The 17,746-nt window shown below is 41.4% G+C and overlaps 1 protein-coding gene across 8 annotated transcripts in view; it reads right to left on the minus strand.

Annotated features, from left to right (window-relative positions):
• Positions 1 to 243: 243 nt before the first annotated feature.
• LOC114151824 (PH and SEC7 domain-containing protein 1-like) overlaps positions 244 to 17,746 on the minus strand; it is a 90,097-nt gene continuing 72,594 nt past the window's right edge. For 7 of the 8 annotated variants that reach the window (XM_028029269.1, XM_028029268.1, XM_028029266.1 and 4 more), the window contains 7 exons: positions 16,286 to 16,329; positions 8,466 to 8,659; positions 7,231 to 7,301; positions 6,292 to 6,449; positions 3,153 to 3,297; positions 2,290 to 2,433; positions 1,818 to 2,098 (listed from right to left, as the gene is read on the minus strand). In XM_028029269.1, the coding sequence (XP_027885070.1) occupies positions 1,838 to 2,098; positions 2,290 to 2,433; positions 3,153 to 3,297; positions 6,292 to 6,449; positions 7,231 to 7,301; positions 8,466 to 8,659; positions 16,286 to 16,329 (1,017 nt within the window). In that variant the 3' untranslated portion in view covers positions 1,818 to 1,837. Of the gene's footprint in view, positions 2,099 to 2,289; positions 2,434 to 3,152; positions 3,298 to 6,291; positions 6,450 to 7,230; positions 7,302 to 8,465; positions 8,660 to 16,285; positions 16,330 to 17,746 lie in introns of all 8 variants that reach the window. The other variant, XM_028029270.1, reaches the window with a different exon arrangement.

Here is a 17,746-nt window from a genome sequence, read left to right on the forward strand (position 1 = left end):
AAAGAAGAAAAGGGAGGGGAGAAAGGAAAGGATGCTGAATGTAGGTCCCTGTGGTGTCCCATTTGATCTGGAAGCATCCTTTTTAAGGAACTGTGCCGTTTGCTGCTGCTGCATCCAGCGCCTGTCCTCAAAGACACCTCCTCCTCCCTGACCTCACAGCTGTTCCCCCCACCTCCTGCACCAACATCCTCGCTGGATCTGCACCTCCTCGGCCACACGAGAAGACTGGGGTGCCAGGTGGGGCGAAGAGATGCTCTCTTCATGCATCTTTCACAACATCTTCAGCCCCAATCCAAATAAAATCATGCTAATAGGTTTCAGCATTGGAAAGCTTTCTAATGCAACCGACTAAATTAGTGTATCCTGTCAAAAATAACCTTTCTAAATACTTAATAATAATAATAATAATAATAATAAAAATCACATGATTATCATTCAGCCCTTTTTGGGACTAGCAAGAAGTTTTCTGTGTTTGCTCGTAATGCATCTTCACAATAGTGTACTGAATATATTGCAAATATACCGTCATGTATCCTACAATATAAGCAGGTGCATTATATACTGTACAACACGTCCTGGATAGCAAGTTTTCTTTATCGTATTTGATCGTATGCTCGTACACTGAAGAAAGCGGGGGTCAACAACAACAGACGACTGAAAAATACCTTAAAAATATCAACATTCAGGGTCTGCCCGGTGAGTGTTGGCGTGGAAATGAGCGGTACAGACAGGAGGTACACGTGTTGGGTATGGCACAGGCAGGAGAATGACTGAACAGCCCCAGGGAGAAACTCTGACTCTGTTTTTTTGTTTTGTTTTTATGTCTAAGTAGTAAAAGCCCTAAGAGAAGCTGTGCTGGATGCAGGCATGCGTATCACAGCAGGAAAAACAAAACAAAAACATTCACCCAAGAAAGAAAACTGAAGCACATCACTGGACATAAGCAAAAGCAAACAGGAGAAAAGATATGTTCAAGTAGAGCGAAAAAAAAACCTCTCTCTTTGCTTGAGATGCAGTTTTACAGCTGTATCGCACCGAGACCTTCTGCGGACGTCGGCTCTAGCTGTCCAGAAAAAACAAAACCAGCAGCCGCGTTGGTCTCGTCACGGCGTTTCTCTGCAGCAATGCTGATTGAACTTCACACCGCCCTTACTGGAGCTAAAAGCTGTGATTCCCAACTCGTGTGTGTGGAATGTGAACGCGTCGTGAGGATAAACAGGAAAAAAGGAGCTGTAATGTAGAGGCTCCAAAAAAACGTAGTGATGCTTTAAAAGTCTATTACAGCGCTTCACGTCGGAGTGGCGGTACGACTAAAAACCAAATCTCGAGTCATCTATAATGAGATGACAGTTCAAAGAGTGTAAACATGTTTGGTCCCTAACAGAGTTGAAGGGTCATGGAAAAAGTTGTGAGGATGTGGCTGGAGAGGCGCCCTGAAAGAAGAAAAGGGAGGGGAGAAAGGAAAGGATGCTGAATGTAGGTCCCTGTGGTGTCCCATTTGATCTGGAAGCATCCTTTTTAAGGAACTGTGCCGTTTGCTGCTGCTGCATCCAGCGCCTGTCCTCAAAGACACCTCCTCCTCCCTGACCTCACAGCTGTTCCCCCCACCTCCTGCACCAACATCCTCGCTGGATCTGCACCTCCTCGGCCACACGAGAAGACTGGGGTGCCAGGTGGGGCGTCATGGTAGCGGGAAGACGTGGGGTAAGACCCTCACCCTGCTCCCCCTTCAAGCAGAGCTCCGAACCCTCCTGGATCTCAAATAAAAGCCTTCGCTGGGAGACAGCCTGCCGCTGGGAGAGCGACATCATGCCGCTCCCGGCGCCCCCGCCGCGCTTCACTTCTTGACAGCCTGTCTGTAGCTGTTTCTCTGTCCTTCCTGTCGAGGTTTGCTGCTGCTGCAGGCGCTGGCTTTACTGCTAGTGCCCCTGCTGCTGCTGGCCTGGCTGGCCAGGCTGCTGTCCTGCAGCGTGGGGCTGGAGTGTGCCCTCTGCAGGCTGCTGTCCTCCAGGAGCAGCGACTCGAACACGGAGAGGTCCTCCTCGCCGCTTCGGATCTTGGCCCGCAGCAGCATGATGTATGTCCCATACCGAGTTTTCTGAGGAAGTGCGACAGAAGAAAACGTTTGAGGACATTACTTGAGTAATGAGTGATACTGATTACTCATAGCTGAAATTAGAGATGTTACAAGAAGGTGTAAAAGTTTTAGGAATTTAAATACGTCTGTAACTTTCCTTTGAATGCATCAACTCTGTGGCTTTAAGCAGTCCTCTACAGAACATTTCCCACCTCAAAGTCCAGATACTCGTCTCGCAGGCGGTACTCTTCCAGCTCCCGGCCTTTGACCTTGCGGTCCGGAGGAAAAGACCGCAGCTCAGCGAGATCAGTGGAGACGGCTCTGAACCGAGCTTCATGGGATCTGATCTGCTCCTCCTGAAAGCGCAGCATCAACACAAAAACATTTACGGCGCAACGGCAAACACAACCATCTGATTAATTACATTCTGATAGTCGCTTGCTGTTTCTCTCGTTATTTTTTTAAAGACAAAATTGTTTTGATTTAAGCACCAAATTATGTGAATGTTTTACTTCAGAACAATCTGAATAGAACTTGGATTGTTTATGCACTAAAGTGCAGCGCAGCCATAAAACACTTTTAAAAAAACTCAACCTTTTGTGCTGCTACCATTTTACAGATATTATAATAAATGTTTCCAGAGATCATCAAAGGTCAACCATCCACCCATCCCCACATTTACAAAATCAAACAAATTTTGTGGCAATCAACTGTTACAAAAGTTTTAGCAGCACAAACACACAAAACGTTAATTTATATCAATTTTGTCTGATTTTGTTAATCTGGGCGAAGGGAAGTGTGATCTCTTGTGACCTTTGGAAACTTTTTTTTATATCTTAAAAGTTATAACAGTACAAACCAGCAAACGTGTAGCTCAGTGTACTGACGGTATATTTTGTTTGATTTTGTAAATGTGAACTGGCTGGTTGACCTTTGATGACCTCTGGAGACATTTATTAATGACAGCAGAACAAACCTGTGCATAAAAGCACAACATTATACACTGAAGTTGTTCGTGACATATAAAGCAGTTAACGGGTTCAACCTGATGGAAATGTCCGATAGTTAACGGTACCTCGGACAGTTTGGACATCGTTCCTGGCAGCAGCGGTCGGCTGAACTTCTTCTGGGAGCCGATGGCTGCTGGGAAGGGAGGAGATGAGAACATGGCGGCCACCGTGTTTATACGCGTGATCCAGGACTGCATCTGCTCAGCGTTCCTGTCATGGATAAATCACACAGTACTCATTAAAACTAAATGCTCAGCTTGGGACGACTGCTTCTACTCTGTGGTGTTTTACACCAACAGCAGCACTTGGCTGGGCTGCAGCATCAAAGGGATTATAAATGGTCAGAAAATGCAGCACTGCTGTTGACAAAGAACTTATTTTGGAGCCAATTAATGCATGAGAGAACAGGCTCTGTTCTACACTAAAAGACCAATTAGGGCCTTGTGAGGAATATCAGCTCGAATCAGACAGCCTCGCTTTAAAATCCCAGAGGAGACGGACAGAAGATTGGAAATGGAGAGACAAAGAGAGAGAGAGAAAGAGAGACAGAGAGGAGTTCAGCTATCTGGGACAAATACAAGCTGCAAACTGGAGCACAGAGCCTGTCCTCCTGGGGCTGAAACATGTGGCCAATCACGCGCCACTTCCTGGATCCTGCTGAGTGCACCTCCACCTTCAGCACACGGGCAATTTAGCATGTGGCCAACGACAATCTGAGTGCATTCCTATTAGCAACAGATAATTGCCTCATAAGGTCGAATTTCTTACAACAAATTAAGCTGAACTGAGGCTCGTACATCAATCGGTCTCATGATCTAAAAGAAGAAAGGAGAAATTATTGACCTTCTCGATTTGCATTCTTGCATTTATTAAGTATTTATCATTTTCTCAGTTGCTTTAAGAAAGCGTTTTTATGACCCAACATTGATTCTTTACCTTAATCTGAGGAAGAGGTTCAGGATCCAGAACAAGTCTGGATCCGTCTGACGTCTCAGCAACACAATCACCTCAGTCAAACAGCAGGAAGGACTTTACTTGGTCTGAAATTTAGCTCTCTCTCAGCTTCTCTAACAGAGAAGATGACCAGATAACCAGAAGGTCACTTAGAAATCGGCAGATGATCAGTCATCAAGTCAAGATCATCATCATCACTTTGGATTTGAAACCATGTTGGTACGATGAGAAACGAGATTAAAGAAAGGGACACTGAGGAATCTTACACAACCTCACACCAAAATAGACAAACATAACATATCCTGCAAACTCTTAGTTGGTTGGGAAAGTCTTCTTGATCGACTCCAAGTTTCAATTTGACTCCTCCAATGCTTTGGGGGGAGGAGTCGTCACAAGGGAATCGTCAACCAATCAGAGGCTGACTGATATTCCTTGAATAAGAGACAAATTTAAAATCAACAATCTTTTTTAAAAGGTATTACTAATTATGGGTCAGTTCAAAGTTTCCAAATTTCTAAACGGAAAAAAATAAGATTAGATTGCTTGAAAATAACCAATGGGACGGGATCTCTGTGTGTGAGAGGTTTGTTGTGTGGTTTTTAGATGATTGGTGTCCAAAACTTCTGCCCTGATAAATTTTAACTACTGGTGGGCTACAAAATTCATAAATTTAAAAAAATGCAAAAAATATTTTGCATATCATGTAAAATATAAAAAGAGTTTTGAACTGTTGCCTTATTAAAAGAAAACAAAACATTTCCGCATTTTTTGAGTCATCAGTTGTTTTCTATTATGTTCGTCAAATTCTTCACCGTTCTTGACTTGTGGACAGGGACCCCAAAAAAAATCATTTGAAGGCCACAAATAGCCCCTGGGCCACAGTTTGGACACTCTTGCATTAGATCTAATCCCCAGCCTTTGGAAGACATTTTGAAAAGACCTGGAGAAAATCAGTCCTGAAGCTCATAGTTTGAACCTGAAAAGCTTTTCTGCACTTCATTAAACACTTTGGACACAAAGGGAACCGACTGTCTTAGGATTTCTAACAGCTTCATGTGTCTAAACGATTTCTTTGTGGATGAGTCCTGAATGTATCCTGCAGCAGCAGCAGCATCTCCACAAACATCCCACAACAGATTGCTCGACACCCAGCCCCCTCTCATGGACCATCAGGGAGTCTGAGATTACATGAATGATGCTTGGCTCTAACCTGAAAGACCAGATGGTTTATTGCACTCAACCATCTGTGTAGAAGTTGTTGGACAGTGGTTGGAAAACGGTAAAAAATAAAAAATACTTGGCAGATGATTAATTTTATCCATCACTGTCAATTCTCTGGTATCTATGTATTAACATCTTTCAATAGCCAGTCATGGTTTTAGACAAGATAAGACAGAGAAATAATATGGGATATAAAAAGAAAACTCATGTTAGTGATATAAATGTTGCAGTAACCACTTACAGAAGAGTCTGTAGTGGCAGCTTGGTAGAAAACATTTAAATCCTGACTGAAGTATTACGGTATCTATATACTCAATGACTCCAAACTGGTGTATTTCTCATCAATACAGTGCAATCCATGCTCATGGCACCCCTAGTAGAGATTTCCAAAAAAGCATACAGCTGTATCTATCTTCTATTATTTCACACTGAATCCAACTTTTAATTTGAGCACATTTATCCAGAAATTCCAAAGTTTTAGCTCACGGAGAGAGGAATCTGCGTGGATCGCAGCTCAACGCACAGCTCTTCTATTGGATTTGGGTTGATTTACTGTCCAGAGAATCATTTGAGAGTTGATTTGGCCATGTGCTCTGAATCAAAATCTTGTTAAAAGTCCCAGTGATTACGCATTCTTAGCTTCCTGGCAGAGGCTATATTCATTTGAGTTACACAGAGTTCATGATGCTCGGTACGCCAACACTGCTCACTGCATGTTTGGAAGAGAAACAGGCCCACAGCATCACAGATCCCACACCTTACTTAACAATGAGCATGAGGTGCTCTTCAATATATTCAGCCTACAATACATGTTTGTATTTTTCATGGCAGGATGCGTAAAGTTTACTTCCATTTTATCTCAGAGTGTTACGATTGCTCAAACTATATTAGGTCAGAAAAAGAAGCCAGTAACGTTTTTGGGTTTGCATGTGCAGAGGCTACAGGAGAAAATGGACATTCGTGATAATTTGTGTGTTTAGGTTCCTGCCAGCTCACTGAGCAACGTAAACAGGGCGAAACGAGACTCACGGTGCCTGGAAGAGATAAACCCTCCAGTCAGCCGTCCGCAGGTAGAAGACATTGGGTCTCTTGCTGTAGTCTGATGCCTTCATTGCCAGAGAATGATGGATGGACACGGCGTTCTTCAGGTCTTCATCCGACAGCTGCTTATCGGGCCGGTACTCGCCCTGAGACGACAAGGTTCAGCAGGAATTAATATCCAAACTGTTCACAGGGATTCCTCTATCAAGAAAAGAGCCAAAATGCTGATTGGTAGTAAACTTAAATTATTTGATCAAATTTTATTAAACTTAACTGTTTAGAGAACGAGCTTCAGTAAAACAAGACTTTGGATGTGAATTTTGCCTAAGCAAATGAAGAAACTATTGTTTTAGTAGGAATATAACCAAAGTTACTCACAAATTTGGACAACAACACTTTTATTTCATGTCTGAAGAAAATGATTACAACAAATTACTTCTGATTGGAAACGTTTAGTGATATTATGTAATGGTTGGTGTTTCTGGACACCAAAGCCCTGAGCAGGTGCAGTTTTTCTTTCCGTTTGGAAGCAGCAGCAGCAGCAGCAGGCTGTTCTGCTGACAGAGGTCGCCTGTTTCTGGAGCCAGACTCTTCGCTCCGTATGGGTCTCTGCTTGCTGCCAGGGCCCGGCGGCAGGGCCCGTTATGCCATAAGACATAAAGAAGAAGCGCTAATCTAAAACCAGCTTGTTCCTGATGTTTGTTTTTTTCCCTCTTCACCTTCTGCTATAAATCTGCTGCTCCTGGAATGAAAGTCTAACAGGAAGCTAATGGCGATGCAGTCAAGCGTTTCTTAACAGGATGAATAATGCATATCAATCAGTGGCTGGTGCAAACTGCTTCTCATTGCATTTTTTCAGGCTATTTACATGAAATGAGGGGAAAATATCCAGAGTTCACACTGTTTATGCTGATGTAAGAGCCTTACTTTTTGTAGATACAGAATTAGCCCTTTAAGGATGGCGTAGAAAGTCTTCCAGCCTCTCTTCCCTCTCGGTGCTTGAACGACAAACATGTTAAAACGTTGTTAAGTAACACAAATGTCAGGGCAAAAGCAGATAATCTAGATGTTAATTAAAGCTCAGTTCATTTGTAGAATCAAAAATCTGCATTTTAAAACGTTAGACATGCAGAAGTATTCACACTCTTTGCACCATTTCATGTAAATTCACATAAATTGTAATGTATTTTGTTGTGGCTTTACGTGATAAATTAACACATAGCAGTGATTGTGAGGTAAATGAAAATCTAGCAATAAATACTTTCCCTGTTCCTGCCAAAGAAAAGCAACCCCATAGCATAATGCTGCCTCCACCATGTTTTAAGGTGCTGTCTTTTTAGCTTTCCTTAATCGGCGGTTTGACGGAAAAAGTTGTTGCTGAACTAGAGAGTTAATTCAGTGCCAGACTGCTGCATCCTGGGTGCACAAAGGAGAGTTATTGTATTTCCTTCCTCTCAGCGTCTGTTGGACTTTAACGATCACTGCTGCCAACAAACTCAATAAGATTTTACATCCCTGCTGTTTTTCTCAGTTAAATAACATTACTGCTATTTTCACACTCCAGTTGTTTTCACAGTTTTAACACTTCTAGTAAATAGTTTGTTGTTGTTGTTGTTGTTTTTAATGCACATAAATTTCTGTAATTCACTTTCTAATTTTTTCTTCTCTAAATGAACTTACTCCACTTCACATTGCTTTTAATCTGAATATGCTATTTTTAATAAATGCACAGTATTACTTTTCCTGTGTTGAACATTTAAATGTTTTATTATTATTTCTATATTTTTTACCTTTGTGTGAATCTGTAGGTTTCCTCTTACTTTAACCTGGTGCTGTCACACCTGAGTTTCTCCACTGTGGGGTTAATAGAGGATGTTTTCCTTATTTGTATCAGAGGTGAGCAGGATCAGTATATATGCATGGAATACTTTTAAGATGTTTTCCTATGATTAAAAAGCATAATTTTCTTCACTTTTTCTGCTAAAATGAATCAAAATAAAAAAAATTAAAGCTTGTGGCTTGTGACAAAGTGAAAAAGTTCAAAGAGCATGAATACCTCTGTAAGTGTATAATCTAAAAAACATTTGAAACACTAAAAACGACGACCAGCAGGAAGTGAAGGAAGTTTTGATGAAACATTTGATGAACTGTCCGTCTCGTACTTCTCTTTCCGTCTGAGTCAGCATGGACTTTCCGCACCAGCAATCCGTTCTTGTACAGCAGCATTCCCGTTGGCTCCGTCCCGTCCGACAGGGGCTTCCCGCTGCTGCCCACCCTCTTCATCGGCCTGGAGGCGTCGGAGTCCAGGAGGCTGTCCCCAAGCTCTGAAAATGACTTCCGCAGCTCTTCCTCATCTCTATGGAGACAAAGTATAAAAAAAAAAACACAGACTCCATGGTGATCAACACTTACGTGTCCTGCCTCATTAGCAATAAACACATCATCATTCATCCTGTCCTTTCTGCCGTGCACTGTGTGCTTGTTACACCAGGACATGAGATTTCACATGAGTCAAATCACCGGTCGCTGCCGCTGTCTCAGCCGAGCTTCAGCTCTTCAAGGCGCTTACAAAAGCAGCGCATCAGCAACGGAAAGAACAGGAGCTGTCTTCAAAGCTTTCGGTGTGTTTTCCTCTCCTGCTCTTTGAAACTCAGGCCGGTCTTTAGGATCAAAAAAGGGAGAGTGACACCTTCCTTCTTTTTCTGGCTTTGAGGCAGAAAACAGAGACTTATTTACCCAGAAGACCAGATCCTGACACATCACTCTTCCTTTTCCTTGCTGGATCTTCAAACTCTCTGAACGGGTTACAAATTTCTTATAGTCGATGTTTTTGGGTGAATCTTCTGAGTCGAATGTTTCAAACTGGAAGTCTTGACAAATTATTTTGAAATGTATTCCAAATGCTTTCAATCCACTGTATTTTATGCTTTTAATCATCTTGTAGAACAATTTCTTAACAACTAGATATAACATTTCAACCTTACTGAGATTACCTTTCATCAGTCTTGTAGGAAACTTCACTGTCACAGAAAAACCCAGGAACCACCAAGGCTATCATCAAGCAGCTAGAACACCAGTAACACCAGTAACAACCAGTTTCTGTTAACAGTGAAGTGAGTTGAACTTCCACATGACAGCGTAGAGGTGATGCAGAGCAAGAAAGAAGCCACTGCTTCAAACTGTCACTGAACTTTGCAGCAGCAATTCAAAGGCCCAGCTCAGAAAGGGTTTATGTTCATTTAGAGCTGAACAATAAACCAGTAAAATTCTGATTTTATTGCAGTAGCACGATATTTTGATTCCATTTTTGTTGATCATTATCCTGCACAAAGACTCAATAGTGACCCATTTCCAGTTTTCTGGCAAATGCCATCAGATTGTTTCTTAAAATTTCCTGGGTCGGCAGCAGAGTAACAGTCCCACAGCATCACAGATCCTCCACCGTACATCTAAAGTTGGCTTTCCCATTTATTCACTTTTTGCCAACAGACTGTTTTTTGCTAAAACTTTCAATCTAACTGCCTCTTGTTTCAAAGACACAGAAAAATAATGATCCAGCATCACCTTCATTGTGCAGTAGCACACACAATTTGATCAGCATAAATATAAATCAATGTCAAAACCACATTTATTGAACATCATTAGGTTTTTGTCCTTTAGTAAATGTCAGAAGAAAAATAATCAGGAGAACCAAATAGTTGTCCGTACTCTATAAAATTTTTCCATACTTGTTGTCACCTCAAAAACCATTAAAGCAAACTTCATACTTTTCAAGGCAGCATAGGAGCTGTGCATTAAGATATTTTTATTCTTTGAAAGTTGCAACAAGGACAATAAGCTCAAGAAAGTCAGGAAGAACGTTTGAAATGATACAGTCCTTAAAACGGTACCCTGAAATGCTGAGTAGACCAATTAAGGTTTTTGGAAAAATATCTTCAGGCTACCTCAACTTTTGATTCTGCTCTTTAACTAAATAATATATCACGTAATTTTACAAATCTAGGAGACAATCCGACATGCATGATGCAACAGCTGTGATAATCCCTTTCTCCTCTAAATAATCTCCCACGTTGCTCTGTATCTTTTTAAAGGGATTTGTCTCATTAGCCGATGATAGGTGCTTTAAAGCAACAACAATCAGGAGCCTCTCTCCGCACCAGCCTGGCGAAGAAACATGGCAGTTCCAGTTGTTACCTCACCAGGTGGCACCCCTGCAAAGGTTCAACCCAAAAATAGAAAACACCCCCCTTGAGACCACGCTATGAGTAACCAACAGTACATAACAGCAGTTAACCCCCATGCAGGACCGAGAGAGAGAGAGAGGATGAGACCGAGCCAATGAGCATCTAGCCTGTTGCCTGGTAACTGCCGGCCTTTCCTGAATTTGTCCGTCTCCACGCAGATGAAAAGTGGAGAGAAGATAAAGAAGTGACAGAAGAGACGCAGAGACAGGAGCAAGAAGAAGACAAAAGCTCAGTGTTGTCAGATGGCAAAACGTTAGCGGTGTGAGTGAATAAACACGAGACGGAAAAGTTAAATTAAAAAAGATGGAGATGAAGGAAAAGAAATTAAAAGAAAAGGAGTGGGAAAAGCAAAATGAAAGGAATCAAATATTTTTACAACAAAAAATGGGTTATCTTAGTAATAAATACAAGAGAACAAAGGTGTAAAGGATTTAGAGGAGAGGTAGTGTAGAAAAAAATTTGAAGGCAAAAAAAAAAAATCTGAACTAAGGTTTTAAAATCGTTAATAAAAAAACACACACACACAAAACTCTTGAAAGTTAGGAGAGACGGTGTAGAGCAAATGTCAAAGTACAAAATAAAAATAGATAAATATATGTAAAGCACAAAAAAAAGACAGCATGCTGCTGTATGGGAAAACAGATTAAAACAAATGCATTCTGGGTAATCTGTGCTGCTTTGGTTGCCAGGGGAAACAGATTGGCTGCGTTTCACCTGTGACGCTGAGTCAGTGGACCAAATGACAGAAGCACTCAAAACACAGTCAAGTGAAAGAGGACAGTAATTCATCCACACGCGCTCTGCTGTACGCTGCAGCCTCTCTTCATTCATGGCTTTAATTCAGCCAGAGGACGGCCTCTTTCTAGTGAAACAACACAAAACCTGGAAGATGCTCATCCAATTCTTCAAAACTAGTTCATTTTAAAAATAAAATGACAACCGTTAGAACCTTGTGTAGCATCCTTACAAAAAATAAAAGTAACTTTGTAAAAGAAGACGAAATAGAAAGATACACAGGGTATTTAAAAATAAATAAGTCTCAGAACAGTTTAAATTTTACATCAAATCACTCCTATAGTTTATAGATGTCAACAAAGGTTTCACAGTGGCCAGAGTTCCTGGTAAATCACAGCACAGCCCCTCCCTCAACAGGGTGCCTGCAGCTTTTAGTTGCTTACCAGACAGAAATGTTCTTTGTTTCTTCGGTACCAAAGACAAAACAGCACCTCGAAAAACCACTATGCAGAATAAGTCTGAATATCTCTGAAATCACCACCAAGTCGGACCTTGAAGCAGGTAGACTACAGCAGCAGATGACCACGCCGGCCCAGGTCTTTCAGCAAAGACCAGGAAACAGAGACTGCAGCCCACACAAGCAACAACCAACACTGGGCAGTAAAAACGCTCCCTGGTGTTGTGAGGATCGATTTCAGCTGTGACATTCAGACGGCAGGTTCAGAATGTGCAGAAACATGAAAACAAGGATCCATCCTGCCTTGAATCAGCAGTTCAGGCCGGTGGTGCTGCTTTGAGGAATACTTTACTGGCATATTTTAGCTCCTTCAGCATGTCTTTAGAACAACTTAAATACCAGCCTTCCAGTTTACGATACCTGGTTGAATCGGTGTACTTGAAGACGTGGCCAATGTGTGGATATAACAATCTGCACCATTGTTCTTTATATCAAAACACCGATATTATGTTTTTATGTCAATACTGCAAAAATCTTCTTCTTATTAAATATTACAGGTTAGAATACCATAAAAAATGCCCTTCAAGGTAAAGTCCTTGTTTGAGAACACAATCTTGGCAAATAAGGCTGATTCTGGATTTGCGGTTATTAGCTGGATTGTGTTTCTGTCTGTTTTCCAGCCACATCAGTGTCCCCTAATGAACATGCTCTTTTTGGACAGTGGACACATGCATCATCATCTGGAAAAATCAATCAAAAGTAATTTTAATGTTCCCCTGTGCAGGTCCTGTAGACGTACTCCTTGTCGTCTGTCTGAACCTGCCCTATAACCAATGACTGTCTGCTGTAGACAGAAAGTGTAGCTAGCATACCAACACAAAAGATACTCCATAGATGAAACTATAACACAAACTGCTCTTTGAGAAGTTTGTGTACGAAAACTTCACTTTTCAATTTTTGAGTTGCTTTTTTTTGTGTGTTAAAGATGTGGAAGGCTGGAGGGTTTTAATGTAAGAATTTTCCAAATAAAACATTTTTAAAGTGAAAAGTTTGATGTGTTACGCATTCGCCATGAAATGTTGGTCTCATCTGGTCGGAGTCTTCCATATGTAGCTGCTTGGCATGACTGCAGCTGTGTCGTCCTCTTTCCATTTTTATATGATACATTAAACAGAAACGTTCAAAGCGTTGAGATCCTGTTTTATAAACTTCTTACTCGGGTTTCTCACTGATCTGTCTGCTGCGTTCCTTGGTCTTCGTCATCCTGTTTGCTCCCTAATAAACGCCTGAGGCCTTCAAAGAACAGCCTGGTTTATTCCATTTAGAAATGAGTAAAGACTGCAATACATTTTCATTTGGAGTATCATTACATTAACCAGATAATCTTCCTTCAACTAAACAAAAATTGTGACTATTTTGTCTTTCACATAAAATCTCAACATCATGTTTGTGGTTCAAACATGACAAAATGTGGTCAAGTTTCAACTTGACCACATTTCTTGCCTAAAATGCAACAGCTGCTTTCCTCTAGTGAACGCTTGATCATTCGTAGTAAACGATGCATCTACAGCTAAAATAATACTTCGAACATAAATATATGAAACGCTCAGTCCTTTCTGCTAGACTAAACATCAGCACTGTGTAGGGCAACTGCAGGCCTCGAGGGCCGGTCTCCTGCAACTTTAGGTGCATCTCTACTTCAGCACACCTGAGTCAAATAATGAGGTCATTAGCAGGACTCTGGAGAACTTGACTGCACTTAGGAGGTGATTCAGCCGTTGGATTCAAGTGTGTTAGAGAAAAATGTTGTTTTTTTTTATCTTAAATAAAAATGTAAAGATATTTTACACAGTTTTGGCTTAATTATTGCTCTGAATGTGTTGTTCTTTTGGCAAATGGCCGTTTTTAGAGACTGTATACTCCAGGTAGCAATCAATCGATTAATAAATGAGTTAATGATTATTTGAAAAATCAATTCATAATGATTAACCCGATTAATTGCTTCAGTCCTACTGTGCATCCCAGAGTGGGAAACAGACTGTTAGGTTAACCTGTCTCTCTCAATTGACCGTAGGTGTGTGTTCATGGTTGTGTATCCTCCATGCTGCCCCCTGCTTCGTGCCCAATGACACCGGCTTTTCCTCATCATACTCAGACTTTTCTACCTCCAGAACTCTGCATCCACCTGCATCTTGACTTGTTGCGTCTCAGTTTCAGAGCTCGCTGCCGGCCCTCCTCCCCCGCTCCTGAACGAGGAAGCGAGTGTGCGTGTGCACTGTACGCAGATGCGTACAGTGCACACAGAAAGAAGAACATGTGGGCGCATCCGAGCGTTCTGCTGACAGTGACCGTGTGTGTGTGTAGTTCCCCATGTGGGTGTGAAATTACATCTTTCGAGTTGGAGCTTAGAACACAAAAAACACAAAGACACACCTGTAATAAGATGCCAGACTTCAGATAACGTTTGTGATCATATAATCTGAGTTAACAGTTTGTTTTTGTGCCTGAGTATCACACCTCCATCACACTACTCGTTATCTGAGCCTCAAGCTGGAGGTAAATCAGTAAATTGATGCTTTGGGGATCTATAAATACAGTGAAATTGAATGAATGCTGACCTGTAGCAGGATCAGGAGCACAAACAAACTGATGCGCACCAGGAGAAAAGCGAGCAGCACATGTAGAGATATTCCATCATCAGTTTCATTATAAACTATGGATAAAGATGCGAGCAGGATGGCGAAGTGACATCGTGAGAGAGTTTCAAAGCTCCACCGCTAAAAGCCTTTACAGCTGTTATTCTGTCTGCATCTCTTTATCTGTGACGGCTCGTGTTTGGAGGTGGATTCTCCTTCGCTTGCTAATGTTTATGCATCTAAAACCGACATCCCCTCTGTCCCCCTGTGGCCTGTTATGCAGCTGCAGTTTAAATAGCAGTCTGTATGTCAGCAGCGAGGTTTGGACCGGAGAGCCAGGGCTCTGGCCGGATCCGCTCCTCTGACCACTTTTATCCCACAGCTCCAGGAGCGCCGCTGCCGAGGCTGAGGCTATTTTTGGAGTGGCAGTGGGAGGCTGTGGTCACACCTCTGTACGGGATGCAGGTGGACTGCTGCATGAGATGAAGTTTCTCATGCTCCGTTTGGTATTTTGCTGCGTTTCAAAGGCACACACACACACACACACACAAAACACACCCCCTCATGCACGCTCGCCGCATGCGTTTGTCATGCAGCCCATTGATCTGTTGCTGAGTGCGAGAACACAGGGAGGAAAGAGAGATGCGGTAGCTATGGAGTGTAGCCATGGTGCCGTAACTATGGCAACAAAGCTTGGAAAGCTAGTGACTTAATTGGCATCTCCAAGGTGCTCTGATCTGTGGAGCTGAGCTCCAGAATAGCAACAATCCACACACTGATGTATCTCTCACATGTCAGACAATAAACACGTCACTATTAGATGCAAACAAGTTATTCAATGCACCCTGTTGTTTCCCCTAAGCGTCGGTGTGTGTGTGTGTGTGTGTGTGTGTGTGTTGGTGTGAAACACAAGGAAACTAGATACAACACAACTAGATACGGGCACACTGCAATAAATTACAATACCATCAAAACTATTTCTGTAACTCGATTCAAGAACAGAGTTTCGCATCGTTAATTTATTCATTACACACTGAGTGATATATTTGCAATGTTAATTTCTGTTGATTTTGGTGGTTTTGTCTTCAAAATAATGAAAACCCAACATTAAATTATTCAATAATTAAAAATAAAGAATAATATTTGTGGACCTAAATCATTTTGTTGTAACCTTGAGTTTCGTCTCTGCAGGCTGCCGGTCAGACTCAGCTCTTCACTTGACTCAACCATTGGAGTCGGAGCAGGGATTCACGCAAAAGTGTCAGATCCACAGCACTGGAGTTGAAGACCTCTGATTTACAGTAACTCAAGGAACGTATGGCTACAATATCAGTCATTGATTGGAAAGTTTGCCTGTAATTAAAGCAGGAGTTCTGCTGGAAAACAAAATCAATATAACTCATAACCTGAACAAAACTGACTTTAGGCTAGAAATAAAACAAAAACTTATATACCAACACCAGCAGGTGACATGTCACCCCAATTTACTGAAGAGGGTGGAACCTTGAGATTGAACTTTGAACCTTTATTTCCTAATGAAATGCAAACTTCAGGACACATCTGTGGTGTAGTGGCTCTTAAAACTTTGCCTTCTGTGCATCTTTTTCAATTAAACTTTTTCCTTCCAGTTAACTTTTTGTATGCTTAGCTACAGCAATGACCTGTTAAAATGGTCAATGGCATTAAATTCCTTTTTTATTCCTGCTCAGTAATATTCTCCTATTCTAGAAACTAAACATTGGGTTTTTACTAGCTATGAGCCATAAATGTCAAAATCAACAAATAAAGAATAAATTTAAATTTCAAATTGAATTTCTGAAGTAAGCCAACTTTGATTGATGTCGTGTTTTATTGAGGTGCGCCTGTGTAATGCTGATGATGATTTACATCAATCAGTCGAAATTACTCACAGCGTCCACTGCAGCTTCTGATTCTTGATTGAGTTGTAGAGCGCCTGCAGGGGAAAAGAAAACAGAAATCACATTTTCAGATATGAGCAGAGCCAAGATTCGATCAGGTTTTGGAGGGAACATTTAAGCAGGTTTATTGTGGCTTTCTGAGAAAGATGCGTCATAAACCAGGACGCTTCAGTCCAAGAACCATTTTTATGCTGCTCAGCGTCCGCCCCTTTTTCCAGAGTCAAACTCATTTTGGTTTGCTGAATGACCCGTCAATCACCTAATGAGCCAGAGCAACAAACCTGGTGCACGTCTTGGACCAAATATAAATAATTTAGATTTGCATCAGCCTCCACAGATCTAAATCTAATGAAGCAAGTTCTAACTGTGGGATTTCTCGGGTTAGATCACCAGGTTGACCAGGTAGAGTTAAATTTAATTCTGTTTTCCTTATCTTCTAATTTCCTAATATTTTCCTTTTTAGCAATCATTCAACAGTCCTTCAGGTTGAAGGTTTTTCTAAATCTTCCTTTGGAAATTGGATGATTTTAAACCAAATTTCAGTGGAGTACTTGATCATTTTCGGATATTCTTGGTTATTTAGAACCACAATTCTGACTTATGACACATTCAAACATTAGATGCCTGTAAGAAAAACTGAAAGAATGAGCTAATGTTGTTTTAGCATGAAACTAAGCAAAGGACCACATTCTATTTTTTTCTCAGCATCCTATCACTAAGACAAATGAAGGAAATGTTCCATAATTTCCTTAATTGAAATTACGGAAAGCACATTTTGACTGACAGAAAACATTATAAAGCCACATCATAAACCTGAAATGTCTGATAGAGAAACATTTGATCACAAAGATCCATCAGATGAGCAGCAGAGAATCACATCTCTGCTCTACAAATCTAGTAAGAAGAAAGCCATAAGAAAAAGCTTAAAGTACTAAAAAGCTTATGGGTCATGAATAGTTTTGAAAGGCAACACAATTACAACTTTTAAGTCAGTTTCAAAACAATAAAACACGGTTTGGAAAAATCACAAGGAACCTCTGAGTCTGCTTTCTGCTTCAGTTTTCCTCCAAATCCTGTATAAAACTTTTGGTTTTCTTAATGATCATTTCCCCTCTCTAAGGAAGCCGCTCCTTTCCTGTCATTAGCATCAACAATAAATAAAGTAAACCAGCAAGGTAACAGAGCTCAGGGGACGAGGGAGGGTTTAATGGTGCTGCAGGAATCTCAGCTTCAGCTTACTTTAGATCTGCAGGGACAGGTGAGACATTTAGACACTTTTCCTTCCACAGCTCACAGTGACATTGGCCTGTGTCAGCTAAATGCCATATAACAAATCCGTTTCCACAGCCAATCTCCAGCAGAGGGATGACAGTGGGGAACCATCAGGGGTGCAGCGATTGAGTCTGACGCAGCTGATGGACGGATGTGACAGATGAAGTGACGTAAAAGACA

The sequence above is a fragment of the Xiphophorus couchianus genome, chromosome 10 (assembly GCF_001444195.1).
Source record: "Xiphophorus couchianus chromosome 10, X_couchianus-1.0, whole genome shotgun sequence".
NCBI classification, from domain to species: Eukaryota; Metazoa; Chordata; class Actinopteri; order Cyprinodontiformes; family Poeciliidae; genus Xiphophorus; species Xiphophorus couchianus.